At 39.3% G+C, this 25,340-nt stretch overlaps 1 protein-coding gene across 1 annotated transcript in view; it reads right to left on the bottom strand.

Moving 5' to 3' along the window:
* LOC139413951 (PHD finger protein 2) overlaps window positions 1-25,340 on the bottom strand; it is a 168,702-nt gene that overhangs the window by 109,801 nt on the left and 33,561 nt on the right. Inside the window, exons 5-7 of the mRNA XM_071161841.1 lie at window positions 21,763-21,904; window positions 14,865-15,051; window positions 12,669-12,831 (exon numbers count right to left, since the gene is read on the bottom strand). Of these exons, the coding sequence (XP_071017942.1) occupies window positions 12,669-12,831; window positions 14,865-15,051; window positions 21,763-21,904 (492 nt within the window). The remainder of the gene's footprint in view (window positions 1-12,668; window positions 12,832-14,864; window positions 15,052-21,762; window positions 21,905-25,340) is intronic.

Below are 25,340 nucleotides of genomic sequence, written 5' to 3'. Positions count from 1 at the left end.
TTATATACACATTATATACACACCAACACATTACATACACACATTATATACACACCAACACATTACATACACATTATATACACATTATATACACATTATATAGACACCAACACATTACATACACACATTACATACACACTAACACATTATATACACACCAACACATTATATACATACCAACACATTATATAAACACATTATATAGACACCAACACATTACATACACATTATATACACATTATATACACACCAACACATTACATACACATTACATACACATTATATACACATTATATACACATTATATAGACACCAACACATTATATACACACATTACATACACACCAACACATTACATACACACCAACACATTATATACATACCAACACATTACATACACACATTATATACACACCAACACATTATATACACATTATATACACATTATATACACATTATATACACACCAACACATTACATACACATTATATACACATTATATACACACTAACACATTATATACACACCAACACATTATATAGACACCAACACATTACATACACATTACATACACATTATATACACATTATATACACATTATATAGACACCAACACATTATATACACATTATATACACACCAACACATTACATACACATTACATACACATTATATACACATTATATACACATTATATAGACACCAACACATTATATACACACATTACATACACACCAACACATTACATACACACCAACACATTATATACATACCAACACATTACATACACACATTATATACACACCAACACATTATATACACATTATATACACATTATATACACATTATATACACACCAACACATTACATACACACATTATATACACACCAACACATTACATACACATTACATACACATTATATACACACCAACACATTATATACATACCAACACATTACATAAACACATTATATACACACCAACACATTACATACACACCAACACATTATATACATACCAACACATTATTAACACACATTATATACACATGATATACACATTATATAGAAACCAACACATTATATACACACATTATATACACACCAACACATTACATACACACCAACACATTATATACACACCAACACATTATATACACATTATATACACATTATATACACACCAACACATTACATACACACATTATATACACACCAACACATTACATACACACATTACATACACACCAACACATTATATACACACCAAAACATTATATACACACCAACACATTACATACACACATTATATACACACCAACACATTACATACACACCAACACATTATATACACACCAACACATTACATACACACCAACACATTATATACACACCAACACATTATATACACACATTATATACATACAAACACATTATATACACACCAACACATTATATACATACCAACACATTACATACACATTATATACACACCAACCCATTACATACACACCAACACATTACATACACACATTATATACACATTATATACACACCAACACATTATATACACACCAACACATTATATACACACCAACCCATTACATACACACCAACACATTACATACACACATTATATACACACCAACACATTACATACACACCAACACATTACATACACACATTATATACACATTATATACACACCAACACATTATATACACACCAACACATTATATACACACCAACCCATTACATACACACCAACATATTATATACATACCAACACATTACATACACACATTATATACACACCAACACATTACATACACACCAACACATTATATACACACCAACACATTACATACACACATTACATACACACCAACACATTACATACACACATTATATACACACCAACACATTATATACATACCAACACATTATATACACACATTATATACACACCAACCCATTACATACACACCAACACATTATATACATACCAACACATTACATACACACATTATATACACACCAACCCATTACATACACACCAACACATTATATACATACCAACACATTACATACACACATTATATACACACCAACACATTACATACACACCAACACATTACATACACACATTACATACACACCAACACATTACATACACACATTATATACACACCAACCCATTACATACACACCAACACATTATATACATACCAACACATTACATACACACATTATATACACACCAACACATTATATACACACCAACACATTATATACACACATTATATACACACCAACACATTACATACACACCAACACATTATATACACACCAACACATTACATACACACCAACACATTATATATACACCAACACATTACATACACACATTATATACACACCAACACATTACATACACACCAACCATTATATATACACATTATATACACACCAACACATTACATACACACATGATATACACACCAACACATTACATACACACCAACACATTATATATACACATTATATACACACCAACACATTACATACACACCAACACATTACATACACACATTATATACACACCAACACATTACATACACACCAACACATTACATACACACATGATATACACACCAACACATTACATACACACATGATATACACACCAACACATTATATACACACATTATATACACACAACACATTACATACACACATTATATACACACCAACACATTATATACACACATTATATACACACCAACACATTACATACACACCAACACATTACATACACACATTATATACACACCAACACATTACATACACACATTATATACACACCAACACATTATATACACACATTACATACACACCAACACATTACATACACACCAACACATTACATACACACCAACACATTACATACACACATTATATACACACCAACACATTACATACACACATTATATACATACAAACACATTATATACACACATTATATACACACATTATATACACACATTACATTAACACCAACACATTACATACACACCAACACATTACATACACACCAACACATTATATACATACAAACACATTATATACACACATTATATACATACCAACACATTACATACACACATTATATACATACAAACACATTATATACACACATTATATACACACATTATATACACACATTACATACACACCCAAACATATTATATACACACATTACATACACACCAACACATTACATACACACCAACACATTATATACACACCAACACATTATATACACACCAACACATTATATACACATTATATACACACCAACAAATTATATACAAACATTATATACACACATTATATACACACATTATATACACACCAACACAATACATACACACCAACACATTACATACACACCAACACATTATATACACACATTATATACACACCAACACATTATATACACACCAACACATTATATACACATTATATATACATTATATACACACCAACACATTATATACACACATTATATACACACCAACACATTATATACATACATTATATACACACCAACACATTATATACACACATTATATACACATTACATACACACCTACACATTATATACACACATTATATACACACCAACACATTACATACACACATTATATACACATTACATACACACATTACATATACACCAACACATTATATACACACATTATATACACACCAACACATTATATACACACCAACACATTACATACACACATTATATACACATTACATACACACAATACATACACACCAACACATTATATATACACACATTATATACACACCAACACATTATATACACACCAACACATTACATACACACCAACACATTATATACACACATTATATATACACCAACACATTACACACACACCAACACATTATATACACACATTATATACACACCAACACATTATATACACACCAACACATTACATACACACATTATATACACACCAACACATTATATACACACATTACATACACACCAACACATTACATACACACCAACACATTATATACACATTTTATATACACACCAACACATTATATACACACCAACACATTATATACACACATTACATACACACCAACACATTATATACACATTATATACACACATTACATACACACCAACACATTATATACACACATTATATACACATTATATACACACCAACACATTACATAAACACCAACACATTATATACACACCAACACATTATATACACACCAACACATTATATACACACATTACATACACACCAACACATTACATACACACATTATATACACACATTACATACACACCAACACATTACATAAACACCAACACATTATATACACACCAACACATTACATACACACATTATATACACACCAACACATTACATACACACCAACACATTACATACACACATTATATACACATTATATACACACCAACACATTATATACACACCAACACATTATATACACACCAACCCATTACATACACACCAACATATTATATACATACCAACACATTACATACACACATTATATACACACCAACACATTACATACACACCAACACATTATATACACACCAACACATTACATACACACATTACATACACACCAACACATTACATACACACATTATATACACACCAACACATTATATACATACCAACACATTATATACACACATTATATACACACCAACCCATTACATACACACCAACACATTATATACATACCAACACATTACATACACACATTATATACACACCAACCCATTACATACACACCAACACATTATATACATACCAACACATTACATACACACATTATATACACACCAACACATTACATACACACCAACACATTACATACACACATTACATACACACCAACACATTACATACACACATTATATACACACCAACCCATTACATACACACCAACACATTATATACATACCAACACATTACATACACACATTATATACACACCAACACATTATATACACACCAACACATTATATACACACATTATATACACACCAACACATTACATACACACCAACACATTATATACACACCAACACATTACATACACACCAACACATTATATATACACCAACACATTACATACACACATTATATACACACCAACACATTACATACACACCAACCATTATATATACACATTATATACACACCAACACATTACATACACACATGATATACACACCAACACATTACATACACACCAACACATTATATATACACATTATATACACACCAACACATTACATACACACCAACACATTACATACACACATTATATACACACCAACACATTACATACACACCAACACATTACATACACACATGATATACACACCAACACATTACATACACACATGATATACACACCAACACATTATATACACACATTATATACACACAACACATTACATACACACATTATATACACACCAACACATTATATACACACATTATATACACACCAACACATTACATACACACCAACACATTACATACACACATTATATACACACCAACACATTACATACACACATTATATACACACCAACACATTATATACACACATTACATACACACCAACACATTACATACACACCAACACATTACATACACACCAACACATTACATACACACATTATATACACACCAACACATTACATACACACATTATATACATACAAACACATTATATACACACATTATATACACACATTATATACACACATTACATTAACACCAACACATTACATACACACCAACACATTACATACACACCAACACATTATATACATACAAACACATTATATACACACATTATATACATACCAACACATTACATACACACATTATATACACACCAACACATTATATACACACCAACACATTACATACACACATTACATACACACCAACACATTACATACACACATTATATACACACCAACACATTATATACATACCAACACATTATATACACACATTATATACACACCAACCCATTACATACACACCAACACATTATATACATACCAACACATTACATACACACATTATATACACACCAACCCATTACATACACACCAACACATTATATACATACCAACACATTACATACACACATTATATACACACCAACACATTACATACACACCAACACATTACATACACACATTACATACACACCAACACATTACATACACACATTATATACACACCAACCCATTACATACACACCAACACATTATATACATACCAACACATTACATACACACATTATATACACACCAACACATTATATACACACCAACACATTATATACACACATTATATACACACCAACACATTACATACACACCAACACATTATATACACACCAACACATTACATACACACCAACACATTATATATACACCAACACATTACATACACACATTATATACACACCAACACATTACATACACACCAACCATTATATATACACATTATATACACACCAACACATTACATACACACATGATATACACACCAACACATTACATACACACCAACACATTATATATACACATTATATACACACCAACACATTACATACACACCAACACATTACATACACACATTATATACACACCAACACATTACATACACACCAACACATTACATACACACATGATATACACACCAACACATTACATACACACATGATATACACACCAACACATTATATACACACATTATATACACACAACACATTACATACACACATTATATACACACCAACACATTATATACACACATTATATACACACCAACACATTACATACACACCAACACATTACATACACACATTATATACACACCAACACATTACATACACACATTATATACACACCAACACATTATATACACACATTACATACACACCAACACATTACATACACACCAACACATTACATACACACCAACACATTACATACACACATTATATACACACCAACACATTACATACACACATTATATACATACAAACACATTATATACACACATTATATACACACATTATATACACACATTACATTAACACCAACACATTACATACACACCAACACATTACATACACACCAACACATTATATACATACAAACACATTATATACACACATTATATACATACCAACACATTACATACACACATTATATACATACCAACACATTATATACACACATTACATACACACCAACACATTACATACACACCAACACATTATATACATACAAACACATTATATACACACATTATATACACACCAACACATTACATACACACATTATATACATACCAACACATTACATACACACATTATATACACACCAACACATTATATACACACCAACACATTATATACATACCAACACATTACATACACACATTATATACACACCAACACATTACATACACACCAACACATTACATACACACATTATATACACACCAACACATTATATACATACAAACACATTATATACACACATTATATACATACCAACACATTACATACACACATTATATACACACCAACACATTACATACACACATTATATACACACCAACACATTACATACACACATTATATACATACCAACACATTACATACACACATTATATACACACCAACACATTACATACATACCAACACATTATATACACACCAACACATTACATACACACATTATATACATACCAACACATTACATACACACATTATATACACACCAACACATTACATACACACATTATATACATACCAACACATTACATACACACATTATATACACACCAACACATTACATACATACCAACACATTATATACACACCAACACATTACATACACACATTATATACATACCAACACATTACATACACACATTATATACATATCAACACATTATATACACACCAACACATTATATACATACCAACACATTACATACACACATTATATACACACCAACACATTACATACACACCAACACATTATATACACACCAACACATTATATACACACATTATATACACACCAACACATTACATACACACATTATATACATACAAACACATTATATACACACATTATATACACACATTACATACACACCAACACATTACATACACACCAACACATTATATACATACCAACACATTATATACACACATTATATACATACCAACACATTACATACACACATTATATACACACCAACACATTACATACACACCAACACATTATATACACACCAACACATTATATACATACCAACACATTACATACACACATTATATACACACCAACACATTACATACACACCAACACATTATATACATAAAAACACATTACATACACACATTATATACATACAAACACATTAAATACACACATTATATACACACATTATTTACACACCAACATATTACATACACACCAACACATTATATACACACCAACACATTATATACATACCAACACATTATATACACACATTATATACACACCAACACATTACATACACACATTATATACATACAAACACATTATATACACACATTATATACACACATTATATACACACATTACATACACACCCAAACATATTATATACACACATTACATACACACCAACACATTACATACACACCAACACATTATATACACACCAACACATTATATACACACCAACACATTATATACACATTATATACACACCAACAAATTATATACAAACATTATATACACACATTATATACACACATTATATACACACATTATATACACACCAACACAATACATACACACCAACACATTACATACACACCAACACATTATATACACACATTATATACACACCAACACATTATATACACACCAACACATTATATACACATTATATATACATTATATACACACCAACACATTATATACACACATTATATACACACCAACACATTATATACATACATTATATACACACCAACACATTATATACACACATTATATACACATTACATACACACCTACACATTATATACACACATTATATACACACCAACACATTACATACACACATTATATACACATTACATACACACATTACATATACACCAACACATTATATACACACATTATATACACACCAACACATTATATACACACCAACACATTACATACACACATTATATACACATTACATACACACAATACATACACACCAACACATTATATATACACACATTATATACACACCAACACATTATATACACACCAACACATTACATACACACCAACACATTATATACACACATTATATATACACCAACACATTACACACACACCAACACATTATATACACACATTATATACACACCAACACATTATATACACACCAACACATTACATACACACATTATATACACACCAACACATTATATACACACATTACATACACACCAACACATTACATACACACCAACACATTATATACACATTTTATATACACACCAACACATTATATACACACATTACATACACACCAACACATTATATACACATTATATACACACATTACATACACACCAACACATTATATACACACATTATATACACATTATATACACACCAACACATTACATAAACACCAACACATTATATACACACCAACACATTATATACACACCAACACATTATATACACACATTACATACACACCAACACATTACATACACACATTATATACACACATTACATACACACCAACACATTACATAAACACCAACACATTATATACACACCAACACATTATATACACACATTACATACACACCAACACATTACATACACACATTATATACACACATTACATAGACACCAACACATTACATAAACACCAACACATTATATACACACCAACACATTATATACACACCAACACATTATATACACACCAACACATTACACACACACATTATATACACACATTACATACACACCAACACATTATATACACACCAACACATTATATACACATTACATACACACCAACACATTATATACACATTACATACACACCAACACATTATATACATACCAGCACATTACATACACACCAACACATTACATACACACCAACACATTACATACACACCAACACATTACATACACACATTACATACACACCAACATATGATATACACACATTACATACACACCAACACATTACATACACACCAACACATTATATACACACTACATACACACCAACACATTATATACACACCAACACATTACATACACACCAACACATTATATATACACATTATATACACACCAACACATTACATACACACCAACACATTATATATACACATTATATACACACCAACACATTACATACACACCAACACATTACATACACACATGATATACACACCAACACATTATATACACACATTATATACACACACCAACACATTACATACACACATTACATACACACACCAACACATTACATACACACATTACATACACACCAACACATTACATACACACCAACACATTATATACACACCAACACATTACATACACACATTACATACACACCAACACATTACATACACACATTACATACACACCAACACATTACATACACACCAACACATTATATACACACCAACACATTATATACACAAATTATATACACACCAACACATTACATACACACCAACACATTACATACACACCAACACATTACATACACACATTACATTATATACACACCAACACATTATATACACACCAACACATTATATACACACATTATATACACACCAACACATTACATACACACCAACACATTATATACACACATTATATACACACCAACACATTACATACACACATTATATACACACCAACACATTATATACACATTATATACACACCAACACATTATATACACATTACATACACACCAACACATTATATACACATTACATACACACCAACACATTATATACACATTATATACACACCAACACATTATATACACACATTATATATACATTATATACACACACACCAACACATTATATACACATTATATACACACCAACACATTATATACACACATTATATAGACATTATATACATACACACCAACACATTACATACAGTTTACAATTGGCTCATTCATCCCCCTCCTCTCCCCTCATTCATCCCCCTCCTCTCCCCTCATTCATCCCCCTCCTCTCCCCTCATTCATCCCTCTCCTCTCCCCTCATTCATCCCTCTCCTCTCCCCTCATTCATCCCCCTCCTCTCCCGTCATTCATCCCCCTCCTCTCCCCTCATTCATCCCCCTCCTCTCCCCTCATTCATCCCCCTCCTCTCCCCTCATTCATCCCTCTCCTCTCCCCTCATTCATCCCTCTCCTCTCCCCTCATTCATCCCCCTCCTCTCCCCTCATTCATCCCCCTCCTCTCCCCTCATTCATCCCCCTCCTCTCCCCTCATCCATCCCCCTCCTCTCCCCTCATCCATCCCCCTCCTCTCCCCTCATTCATCCCCCTCCTCTCCCCTCATTCACCCCCCTCCTCTCCCCTCATTCACCCCCCTCCTCTCCCCTCATCCATCCCCCTCCTCTCCTCTCATTCATCCCTCTCCCCTCATTCATCCCTCTCCTCTCCCCTCATTCATCCCCCTCCTCTCATTCATCCCCCTCCTCTCATTCATCCCCCTCCTCTCATTCATCCCCCTCTTCTCATTCATCCCCCTCTTCTCATTCATCCCCCTCCTGTCATTCATCCCCCTACATTCATTCATCCCCCTACATTCATTCATCCCCCTCCTCTCCCCTGTAACTATTCCCCAGGTCGTTGCTGTAAATGAGAACATGTTCTCGGTCAACTTACCTGTTAAAATAACGGATAAAAAATAAACACACAAACACATTATATACACAGGGTCTGTCCCTGCTTCAGATTGCACTAACCTGATGGTATGAATAGGGTCTGTCCCTACTTCAGAGTGCACTAACCTGATGGTCCCTACTTCAGAGTGCACTAACCTGATGGTATGAATAGGGTCTGTCCCTACTTCAGAGTGCACTAACTTGATGGTATGAATAGGGTCTGTCCCTACTTCAGAGTGCACTAACCTGATGGTATGAATAGGGTCTGTCCCTACTTCAGATTGCACTAACCTGATGGTATGAATAGGGTCTGTCCCTACTTCAGAGTGCACTAGCCTGATGGTATGAATAGGGTCTGTCCCTGCTTCAGAGTGCACTAACCTGATGGTATGAATAGGGTCTGTCCCTACTTCAGAGTGCACTAGCCTGATGGTATGAATAGGGTCTGTCCCTGCTTCAGAGTGCACTAACCTGATGGTATGAATAGGGTCTGTCCCTACTTCAGAGTGCACTAACCTGATGGTATGAATAGGGTCTGTCCCTGCTTCAGAGTGCACTAACCTGATGGTATGAATAGGGTCTGTCCCTGCTTCAGAGTACACTTGTAACATTTGTCCACCTGGTCAGCGAAGAACATCTCAGTGTGATTGGCTGAGGACCTCCAGCGCTCGTACAGCGATAGGTTGGCTGACGTGGGCTTGATCAGGAAGAAGATCTTCTCTCCCTGGAAACAACAACAACAACAACATCAGGACATGTTTATCATTGTTTTGATTGTTTATGGTTAGTTATAGACTCATGCAACAGAGGCCCTGGTCTATAGTAGTGCACTATATAGGGAATAGGGCCCTGGTCTAAAGTAGTGCACTATGTAGGGAATAGGGCCCTGGTCTAAAGTAGTGCACTATATAGGGAATAGGGCCCTGGTCTAAAGTAGTGCACTATATAGGGAATAGGACCCTGGTCTAAAGTAGTGCACTATATAGAGAATAGGGCCCTGGTCTAAAGTAGTGCACTATGTAGGGAATAGGGCCCTGGTCTATAGTAGTGCACTATATAGGGAATAGGGCCCTGGTCTAACATAGTGCACTATATAGGGAATAGGGCCCTGGTCTAAAGTAGTGCACTATGTAGGGAATAGGGCCCTGGTCTAAAGTAGTGCACTATATAGGGAATAGGGCCCTGGTCTAAAGTAGTGCACTATATAGGGAATAGGGCCCTGGTCTATAGTAGTGCACTATATAGGGAATAGGGTCCTGGTCTAAAGTAGTGCACTATATAGGGAATAGGGCCCTGGTCTATAGTAGTGCACTATATAGGGAATAGGGCCCTGGTCTAACATAGTGCACTATATAGGGAATAGGGCCCTGGTCTAAAGTAGTGCACTATATAGGGAATAGGGCCCTGGTCTATAGTAGTGCACTATATAGGGAATAGGGCCCTGGTCTAAAGTAGTGCACTATATAGGGAATAGGGCCCTGGTCTAAAGTAGTGCACTATATAGGGAATAGGGCCCTGGTCTAAAGTAGTGCACTATATAGGGAATAGGGCCCTGGTCTAAAGTAGTGCACTATATAGGGAATAGGGCCCTGGTCTAAAGTAGTGCACTATATAGGGAATAGGGCCCTGGTCTAAAGTAGTGCACTATATAGGGAATAGGGCCCTGGTCTATAGTAGTGCACTATATAGGGAATAGGGTCCTGGTCTAAAGTAGTGCACTATATAGGGAATAGGGCCCTGGTCTATAGTAGTGCACTATATAGGGAATAGGGCCCTGGTCTAAAGTAGTGCACTATATAGGGAATAGGGCCCTGGTCTAAAGTAGTGCACTATATAGGGAATAGGGCTCTGGTCTAAAGTAGTGCACTATATAGGGAATAGGACTCTGGTCTATAGTAGTGCACTATATAGGGAATAGGGCCCTGGTCTAAAGTAGTGCACTATATAGGGAATAGGGCCCTGGTCTAAAGTAATGCACTATATAGGGAATAGGGCCCTGTTCTAAAGTAGTGCACTATATAGGGAATAGGACTCTGGTCTAAAGTAGTGCACTATATAGGGAATAGGGCCCTGGTCTAAAGTAGTGCACTATATAGGGAATAGGACTCTGGTCTATAGTAGTGCACTATATAGAGAATAGGGCCCTGGTCTATAGTAGTGCACTATGTAGGGAATAGGGCCCTGGTCTATAGTAGTGCACTATATAGGGAATAGGACTCTGGTCTAAAGTAGTGCACTATATAGGGAATAGGGCCCTGGTCTAAAGTAGTGCACTATATAGGGAATAGGACCCTGTTCTAAAGTAGTGCACTATATAGGGAATAGGGCCCTGGTCTAAAGTAGTGCACTATGTGGGGAATAGGGCCCTGGTCTAAAGTAGTGCACTATATAGGGAATAGGGCTCTGGTCTAAAGTAGTGCACTATATAGGGAATAGGGCCCTGGTCTAAAGTAGTGCACTATATAGGGAATAGGACCCTGTTCTAAAGTAGTGCACTATATAGGGAATAGGGCCCTGGTCTATAGTAGTGCACTATGTAGGGAATAGGGCCCTGGTCTATAGTAGTGCACTATATAGGGAATAGGACTCTGGTCTAAAGTAGTGCACTATATAGGGAATAGGGAGTTTTAGTTCATCATTATAACCGTGCCTAAGGACTCCTCCTTGTTCATCGTACTGCACATTGCATACTGGCTGTACAGACATGTTTTCTTGATCAACCTGCCTGGATAAATAAGGTGATTAACCGTGTCATACCTTGAGTACGTGGTACCATACGGAGGCCCCTCCACACTCGATGTGGAAGTCAGTGTAGCTGTCTTTAACACCGATCAGACAGTACTTAGTGACTTTAGGTTTCCCCAGGAGAGCATCGTCTGGCCAGTAGTTCTCTACCCACGACAACCTCCGCACAATCTGAGGGCTCTCCACTATACTGTCCATCCTGAGAGAGGTGTGAGAGAGAGAGCCAAACAACCATGTCATGTGATGTTAGAAACATAATATTATATCAATAGATATGAGGGCTCTCCACTATACTGTCCATTCCAAAGACTACAATATAATCACAGACAGTTAGCTACTGGGACAGACATACAGTTAGCTACTGGGACAGACATACAGACAGTTAGCTACTGGGACAGACATACAGACAGTTAGCTACTGGGACAGACAGACAGACAGTTAGCTACAGGGACAGACAGACAGACAGCTAGCTAGTGGGACAGACAGACAGACAGTTAGCTACTGGGACAGACAGACAGTTAGCTACTGGGACAGACAGACAGACAGACAGACAGACAGACAGACAGACAGTTAGCTAGTGGGACAGACAGACAGACAGACAGACAGACAGTTAGCTACTGGGACAGACAGACAGACAGTTAGCTACTGGGACAGACAGACAGACAGTTAGCTACTGGGACAGACAGACAGACAGCTAGCTAGTGGGACAGACAGACAGACAGTTAGCTACTGGGACAGACAGACAGACAGCTAGCTAGTGGGACAGACAGACAGACAGTTAGCTACTGGGACAGACAGACAGACAGACAGACAGTTAGCTAGTGGGACAGACAGACAGACAGTTAGCTACTGGGACAGACAGACAGACAGTTAGCTACTGGGACAGACAGACAGACAGCTAGCTAGTGGGACAGACAGACAGACAGTTAGCTAGTGGGACAGACAGACAGAAAGTTAGCTACTGAGACAGACAGACAGACAGTTAGCTACTGGGACAGACAGACAGACAGCTAGCTAGTGGGACAGACAGACAGACAGTTAGCTACTGGGACAGACAGACAGACAGACAGTTAGCTAGTGGGACAGACATACAGACAGACAGACAGACAGACAGACAGTTAGCTACTGGGACAGACATACAGACAGTTAGCTACTGAGACAGACATACAGACAGTTAGCTACTGGGACAGACAGACAGACAGCTAGCTAGTGGGACAGACAGACAGACAGTTAGCTACTGGGACAGACAGACAGACAGACAGACAGACAGTTAGCTAGTGGGACAGACAGACAGACAGTTAGCTACTGGGAAAGACATACAGACAGACAGACAGACAGACAGACAGACAGACAGACAGACAGACAGACAGACAGTTAGCTACTGGGACAGACAGACAGACAGACAGACAGACAGACAGTTAGCTAGTGGGACAGACAGACAGACAGAGACAGACAGACAGACAGACAGACAGACAGACAGACAGACAGACAGACAGACAGACAGACAGTTAGCTACTGGGACAGACAGACAGACAGACAGACAGACAGTTAGCTAGTGGGACAGACAGACAGACAGAGACAGACAGACAGACAGACAGTTAGCTAGTGGGACAGACAGACAGACAGTTAGCTAGTGGGACAGACAGACAGCTACTGGGACAGACATACAGACAGTTAGCTACTGGGACAGACAGACAGACAGACAGTTAGCTTCTGGGACAGACAGACAGACAGACAGTTAGCTTCTGGGACAGACAGACAGACAGTTAGCTACTGGGACAGACAGACAGACAGACAGTTAGCTACTGGGACAGACAGACAGACAGACAGACAGACAGACAGTTAGCTACTGGGACAGACAGACAGACAGTTAGCTACTGGGACAGACAGACAGTTAGCTACTGGGATAGACAGACAGACAGTTAGCTACTGGGACAGACAGACAGACAAACAGTTAGCTACTGGGACAGACAGACAAACAGTTAGCTACTGGGATAGACACACAGACAGTTAGCTACTGGGACAGACAGACAGTTAGCTACTGGGATAGACAGACAGACAGCTAGGTACTGGGACAGACAGACAGTTAGATACTGGGACAGACAGACAGACAGTTAGCTACTGGGATAAACAGACAGACAGTTAGCTACTGGGACAGACATACAGACAGTTAGCTACTGGGATAGACAGACAGACAGTTAGCTACTGGGACAGACAGACAGGTAGATACTGGGACAGACAGACAGACAGTTAGCTACTGGGATAAACAGACATACAGACAGTTAGCTACTGGGACAGACAGCCAGTTAGCTACTGGGATAGACAGACAGACAGTTAGCTACTGGGACAGACAGACAGTTAGATACTGGGACAGACAGACAGACAGTTAGCTACTGGGATAGACAGACAGACAGTTAGCTACTGGGACAGACAGACAGTTAGCTACTGGGATAGACAGACAGTTAGCTACTGGGATAGACAGACAGACAGTTAGCTACTGGGACAGACAGACAGACAGTTAGCTACTGGGACAGACAGACAGTTAGATACTGGGACAGACAGACAGACAGACAGACAGACAGTTAGCTACTGGGACAGACAGACAGACAGTTAGCTACTGGGACAGACAGACAGTTAGCTACTGGGATAGACAGTTAGCTACTGGGACAGACAGTTAGCTACTGGGACAGACAGACAGTTAGCTTCTGGGACAGACAGACAGACAGCTAGGTACTGGGACACAGACAGACAGACAGCTAGGTACAGGGACAGACAGACAGACAGACAGCTAGCTACTGGGATAGACAGACAGACGGTTAGCTACTGGGATAGACAGACAGACAGTTAGCTACTGGGACAGACAGATAGTTAGCTACTGGGACAGACAAATAGACAGTTAGCTACTGGGACAGACAGACAGTTGGCTACTGGGACAGACAGACAGACAGTTAGCTACTGGGACAGACAGACAGACAGTTAGCTACTGGGACAGACAGACAGACAGTTAGATACTGGGACAGACAGACAGTTAGCTACTGGGACAGACAGACAGACAGACAGTTAGCTACTGGGACAGATAGACAATTAGCTACTGGGACAGACAGACAGACAGACAGCTACTGGGACAGACAGACAGACAGTTAGGTACTGGGACACAAACAGACAGACAGCTAGGTACAGGGACAGACAGACAGACAGACAGACAGACAGACAGACAGACAGACAGCTAGCTACTGGGATAGACAGACAGACGGTTAGCTACTGGGATAGACAGACAGACAGTTAGCTACTGGGACAGACAGATAGTTAGCTACTGGGACAGACAAATAGACAGTTAGCTACTGGGACAGACAGACAGTTGGCTACTGGGACAGACAGACAGACAGTTAGATACTGGGACAGACAGTTAGCTACTGGGACAGACAGACAGTTAGCTACTGGGACAGACAGACAGACAGACAGACAGACAGTTAGCTACTGGGACAGACAGACAGTTAGCTACTGGGACAGACAGACAGACAGACAGCTACTGGGACAGACAGACAGACAGCTAGCTACTGGGACAGACTGACAGACAGCTAGCTACTGGGACAGACAGACAGTTAGCTACTGGGACAGACAGACAGACAGACAGACAGACAGTTAGCTACTGGGACAGACAGACAGTTAGCTACTGGGACAGACAGACAGACAGACAGACAGACAGACAGACAGTAAGCTTCTGGGACAGACAGACAGACAGACAGACAGTTAGCTACTGGGACAGACAGACAGACAGCTAGCTACTGGGACAGACAGACAGTTAGCTACTGGGACAGACAGACAGTTAGCTTCTGGGACAGACAGACAGACAGTTAGCTACTGGGACAGACAGACAGACAGACAGACAGACAGACAGACAGTTAGCTTCTGGGACAGACAGACAGACAGACAGACAGTTAGCTACTGGGACAGACAGACAGACAGTTAGCTACTAGGACAGACAGACAGTTAGCTACTGGGACAGACAGACAGTTAGCTACTGGGACAGACAGACAGACAGACAGACAGACAGACAGATAGTTAGCTACTGGGACAGACAAATAGACAGTTAGCTACTGGGACAGACAGACAGTTGGCTACTGGGACAGACAGACAGACAGTTAGCTACTGGGACAGACAGACAGACAGTTAGCTACTGGGACAGACAGACAGACAGTTAGATACTGGGACAGACAGACAGTTAGCTACTGGGACAGACAGACAGACAGACAGTTAGCTACTGGGACAGATAGACAATTAGCTACTGGGACAGACAGACAGACAGACAGCTACTGGGACAGACAGACAGACAGTTAGGTACTGGGACACAAACAGACAGACAGCTAGGTACAGGGACAGACAGACAGACAGACAGACAGACAGATAGACAGACAGACAGCTAGCTACTGGGATAGACAGACAGACGGTTAGCTACTGGGATAGACAGACAGACAGTTAGCTACTGGGACAGACAGATAGTTAGCTACTGGGACAGACAAATAGACAGTTAGCTACTGGGACAGACAGACAGTTGGCTACTGGGACAGACAGACAGACAGTTAGATACTGGGACAGACAGTTAGCTACTGGGACAGACAGACAGTTAGCTACTGGGACAGACAGACAGACAGACAGACAGACAGACAGTTAGCTACTGGGACAGACAGACAGTTAGCTACTGGGACAGACAGACAGACAGACAGCTACTGGGACAGACAGACAGACAGCTAGCTACTGGGACAGACTGACAGACAGCTAGCTACTGGGACAGACAGACAGTTAGCTACTGGGACAGACAGACAGACAGACAGACAGACAGTTAGCTACTGGGACAGACAGACAGTTAGCTACTGGGACAGACAGACAGACAGACAGACAGTAAGCTTCTGGGACAGACAGACAGACAGACAGACAGTTAGCTACTGGGACAGACAGACAGACAGCTAGCTACTGGGACAGACAGACAGTTAGCTACTGGGACAGACAGACAGTTAGCTTCTGGGACAGACAGACAGACAGTTAGCTACTGGGACAGACAGACAGACAGACAGACAGACAGACAGACAGTTAGCTTCTGGGACAGACAGACAGACAGACAGACAGTTAGCTACTGGGACAGACAGACAGACAGTTAGCTACTAGGACAGACAGACAGTTAGCTACTGGGACAGACAGACAGTTAGCTACTGGGACAGACAGACAGACAGACAGACAGACAGACAGACAGTTAGCTACTGGGACAGACAGACAGACAGTTAGCTACTGGGACATACAGACAGTTAGCTACTGGGACAGAGAGACAGTTAGCTAATGGGACAGACAGACAGTTAGCTACTGGGACAGACAGACAGATAGTTAGCTACTGGGACAGACAGACAGACAGACAGACAGACAGACAGACAGACAGCTACTGGGACAGACAGACAGACAGACAGTTAGATACTGGGACAGACAGACAGTTAGCTACTGGGACAGACAGACAGTTAGCTACTGGGACAGACAGACAGACAGACAGACAGTTAGCTACTGGGAAAGACAGACAGTTAGCTACTGGGACAGACAGACAGACAGACAGCTACTGGGACAGACAGACAGACAGCTAGCTACTGGGACAGACTGACAGACAGCTAGCTACTGGGACAGACAGACAGTTAGCTACTGGGACAGACAGACAGACAGACAGTTAGCTACTGGGACAGACAGACAGACAGACAGACAGACAGACAGACAGTAAGCTTCTGGGACAGACAGACAGACAGACAGACAGTTAGCTACTGGGACAGACAGACAGACAGCTAGCTACTGGGACAGACAGACAGTTAGCTACTGGGACAGACAGACAGTTAGCTTCTGGGACAGACAGACAGACAGTTAGCTACTGGGACAGACAGACAGACAGACAGACAGACAGACAGTTAGCTTCTGGGACAGACAGACAGACAGACAGACAGACAGACAGACAGACAGACAGACAGACAGTTAGCTACTGGGACAGACAGACAGACAGTTAGCTACTGGGACATACAGACAGTTAGCTACTGGGACAGAGAGACAGTTAGCTAATGGGACAGACAGACAGTTAGCTACTGGGACAGACAGACAGATAGTTAGCTACTGGGACAGACAGACAGACAGACAGACAGACAGACAGACAGACAGACAGACAGCTACTGGGACAGACAGACAGACAGACAGACAGACAGACAGACAGACAGACAGACAGTTAGCTACTGGGACAGACAGACAGACAGTTAGCTACTGGGACAGACAGACAGTTAGCTACTGGGACAGAGAGACAGTTAGCTACTGGGACAGAGAGACAGTTAGCTAATGGGACAGACAGACAGTTAGCTACTGGGACAGACAGACAGACAGACAGACAGACAGACAGACAGACAGACAGACAGGCAGACAGGCAGACAGACAGACAGACAGACAGTTAGCTACTGGGACAGACAGACAGACAGTTAGCTACTGGGACAGACAGACAGTTAGCTACTGGGACAGAGAGACAGTTAGCTAATGGGACAGACAGACAGTTAGCTACTGGGACAGACAGACAGATAGTTAGCTACTGGGACAGACATACAGACAGACAGACAGACAGACAGACAGACAGACAGACAGACAGTTAGCTACTGGGACAGACATACAGATAGTTAGCTACTGGGACAGACAGACAGACAGACAGACAGACAGACAGACAGGTAGAATTCAACTAAAATAAATCACGTCTCTCTTGAAATAGATTAGATTAGAAATAGATTTTTATCTCAACAAGACTAATGTGGTCAAATAAAGGTTAAGTAAATAATTGAATTCAATAAAAAACACATAAATAGTACATAAAGTATCATTATAAAAATGAATTAGACAAAGCTGTGTTTACCGTGTGTCAGAGAACTCCAGGTTGATAACATTTAATACTTTCTTCCTGCTGGTGCTGAAGTAGTAATCTACAAACTCCTTCAGCTTCATTTTACTGTCTTTCTGCTTGGTCACATCTATCACATCCACACCGATGTCTGGACCTGCAACGCATACACAACAAACAACAACATTTAAATATGCAGAAGATTAAAGATTACATTCATTATGAACATGAGTCATAGTGGGCAGATGAAGCAAAGAGGTGGGCAGAGTAGAGTACGAGCCAGTGAGATCCTATTGCCTCATTCTAGCATCTGCATATCTCCATTAGGGCACGCCTCATGTGTGCGATAACTACAATCAACTATGCACTACTTCTAAACAACGCAATTTTTTAAAACGTTGGCAAAGGGCAAAGTCTACTAAACTTAGTCATATCTGTTCATAACAGGTTCTAGTTTTGGGAACAGAAAACGTTATTCAGATCAAATATTTAATCGATGAGAAAATGTGCAGAATGTCCCCAAGAATCAATTTCCTTCCATCTTCTCCCACTGCCGGCCACTGGGCTTCCTCTCACTACCATATTTGGTAGTACCATCTTCTCCCACTGCCGGCCACTCGGCTTCCTCTCACTACCATATTTGGTAGTGAGTGGAAACGACAAGCAGATGCTTCACATTTACACATCTGGTGAAATATCTCATTGTTCAATCTTGTGGCAGAACTGTTGCAGTGTGTCAGGTTGAGCTCTAGATCTAAACAGCAGGTAACAGCTCCCTCTTGTGGTTCCGGATAGTAACAGCATAGTTATACATATAATACTGTTGGAAACTGTTACTTTATGAGTGAAATATGACGGATTAAAACAAATTTAAGTGAAATTAAATACTGAAATATACTCCATATAAAACAATAGACAAGAAAGAATCTCTGAGATCAAAAACAATACTGGAAGTGTTGGTTACAGACAGAGACTCACATGAACTGAATGAATCGAGAATAATGATGAGTGAGGAAGTTAGAGGCATAAATATCATACCCCCACCCAAAATGCTAAACGCCCCTGTTATTGTAATGGGGAGAGGTTGGAATGTCTTGGGGGTATGATGTAACCTTTATTTAACTAGGCAAGTCAGCTAAGAACAAATTCTTATTTACAATGTCGGCCTACCGGGGAACAGTGGGGTAACTGCCTTGATCAGGAGCAGAATGACAGATTTTAACCTTGTCGGCTCGGGGATTTGATCTAGCAACCTTTCAGTTACTCGTCCAACACTCTAACCACTAGGCTACCTGCCGCCCCTACACTCTAACCACTAGGCTACCTGCCGCCCCTACACTCTAACCACTAGGCTACCTGCCGCCCCTACACTCTAACCACTAGTCTACCTGCCGGTTGTTGTTCCTAGACGTTTGCACTTCACAGTAACAGCCCTTACAGTTGACCGGGGGCAGCTCTAACAGGGCAGAAATTTTGAGGAACTGACTTGCTGAAAAGGTGGCATCCTATGACGTTGAAAGTCACTGAGCTCTTCAGCAAGGCCATTCTACTGCCAATGTTTGTCTATGTTGATTTTAACATTGAATTAATCATTTTCAAGAGGTATGTCTGAAATAGCTGAATCCACCCATCTGAAGGGGGGTCCACATACTGTTGTACTCAGTGTACTCAGTATACTGTTGTACTCAGTGTACTGTATACTCAGTATACTGTTGTACTCAGTGTACTGTATACTCAGTGTACTCAGTATACTGTTGTACTCAGTGCATTAGGATTAGTATTTAGCCCCTTTGCTTTCGACATTGTGTTACGTTACAAAACGAAAATCCTTATTCTAAAATCCTCAGCAATCTACACACAATACCCCATAATGACAAAGAAAACACTAGTTTTTAGAAACGTTTGCAAATGTATAAAAAAAATGAAAATATCACATTTACATAAGAATTCAGACCCTTTACTCAGTACTTTGTTGAAGCACCGATTACAGCCTCAAGTCTTCTTGGGTATGACGTTACAAGCTTGACACACCTGTATTTGGAGAGTTTCTCCCATTCTTCTCTGTAGATCCACTCAAGCTCTGTCAGGTTGGATGGGGAGTGTCGCTGGACAGCTATTTTCAGGTCTCTACAGAGATATTTGATCGGGTTCAAGTCCGGGCTCTGGCTGGGCCACTCAAGGACATTCAGAGACTTGTCCCGAAGCCACTCCTGCGTTGTCTTGGCTGTGTGCTTAGGGTCGTTGTCCTGTTGGAAGGTGAACCTTCGCCCCAGTCTGAGGTCCTGAGCGCTCTGGAGCAGGTTGTCATAAAAAAATATTTCTGGTCTTTGCTCTGTTCATCTTTCCCTCGATCCTGACTAGTCTCCAGTCCCTGACATTGAAAAACATCCCCACAGCATGATGCTGCCACCACCATGCTTCACCGTAGGGATGGTGCCAGGTTTCCTCCAGACGTGACACTTGGCATTCAGGCCAAAGAGTTCAATCTTGGTTTCATCATACCAGAGAATCTTGTTTCTCATGGTCTGAGAGTCTTAAGGTGCCTTTTGACAAACTCCAAGGGCTGTTATATGCCTTTTACTGAGGAGTGGCTTCCGTCTGGCCACTCTACCATAGAATCCTGATTGGTGGAGTGCTGCAGAGATGGTTGTCCTTCTGGAAGGTTCTCCCATCTCCACAGAGGAACTCTGGAGCTCTGTCAGCGTGACCATCGGGTTCTTGGTCACCTCCCTGACCAAGGCCCTTCTCCCCTGATAGCTCAGTTTGGTCGGGTGGCCACCTCTAGGAAGAGTCTCGGTGGTTCCAAACTTCATCCATTTAAGAATGATGGAGGCCACTGTGTTCTTGGGGACCTTCAATACTGCAGAAATGTTTTGGTACCCTTCTCCAGATTATTGCCTCGTCGCAATCCTGTCTCTGTGCTCTAGCGACAATTCCTTTGACCTCATGGCTTAGTTTTTGGTCTGACATGCACCGTCAACTACGGAACCTTATATAGACAGGTGTGTGCCTTTCCAAATCATGTCCAATCAATTGAATTTACCACAGGTGGACCCCAATCAAGTTGTAGATACATCAAGGATGACCAATTGAGACAGGATGCACCCTGAGCTCAATTTCGAGTAGCCTTCTGCCCGGTGTGTTTAACTTGTCTAAAGTATGGTATCTTTAAAGCTATTTTTTTATTTGTATTTTTTTTCTAGTTGAGTATATTATTTATATTGCTTTGTCTTGTCTGTGTGTGTGTTCAAAACTTAATAAACAGAGTAAAAAATTAAAAAAAATACATAAAAAAAAAAAAAGTCTGAATAAAGATGTAAATAAGGTATTTCTGTTTTAATTTTTTATCAATTTGAAAAAATGTATTAAAAAAAACTGTTTTCACTTTGTCATTATGGGTTATTGTGTGTATTCTACACACAATAACCCATAATGACAAAGGCTGTAACGTAACACAATGTGGGAAAGGGGAAGGGGTCTGAATGCTTTCCGAGAGCACTGTATAGTGTAATTTATCCAAATAGTTTTGGGGACAATGTACAAATAGTGCTGTACTGTCTAAACAGTTCACCCTCAAATTAAAATCAAATTAC

Source organism: Oncorhynchus clarkii, chromosome 7 (assembly GCF_045791955.1).
Source record: "Oncorhynchus clarkii lewisi isolate Uvic-CL-2024 chromosome 7, UVic_Ocla_1.0, whole genome shotgun sequence".
NCBI classification, from domain to species: domain Eukaryota; kingdom Metazoa; phylum Chordata; class Actinopteri; order Salmoniformes; family Salmonidae; genus Oncorhynchus; species Oncorhynchus clarkii.
This window is presented reverse-complemented; position numbering and strand designations above follow the sequence as displayed.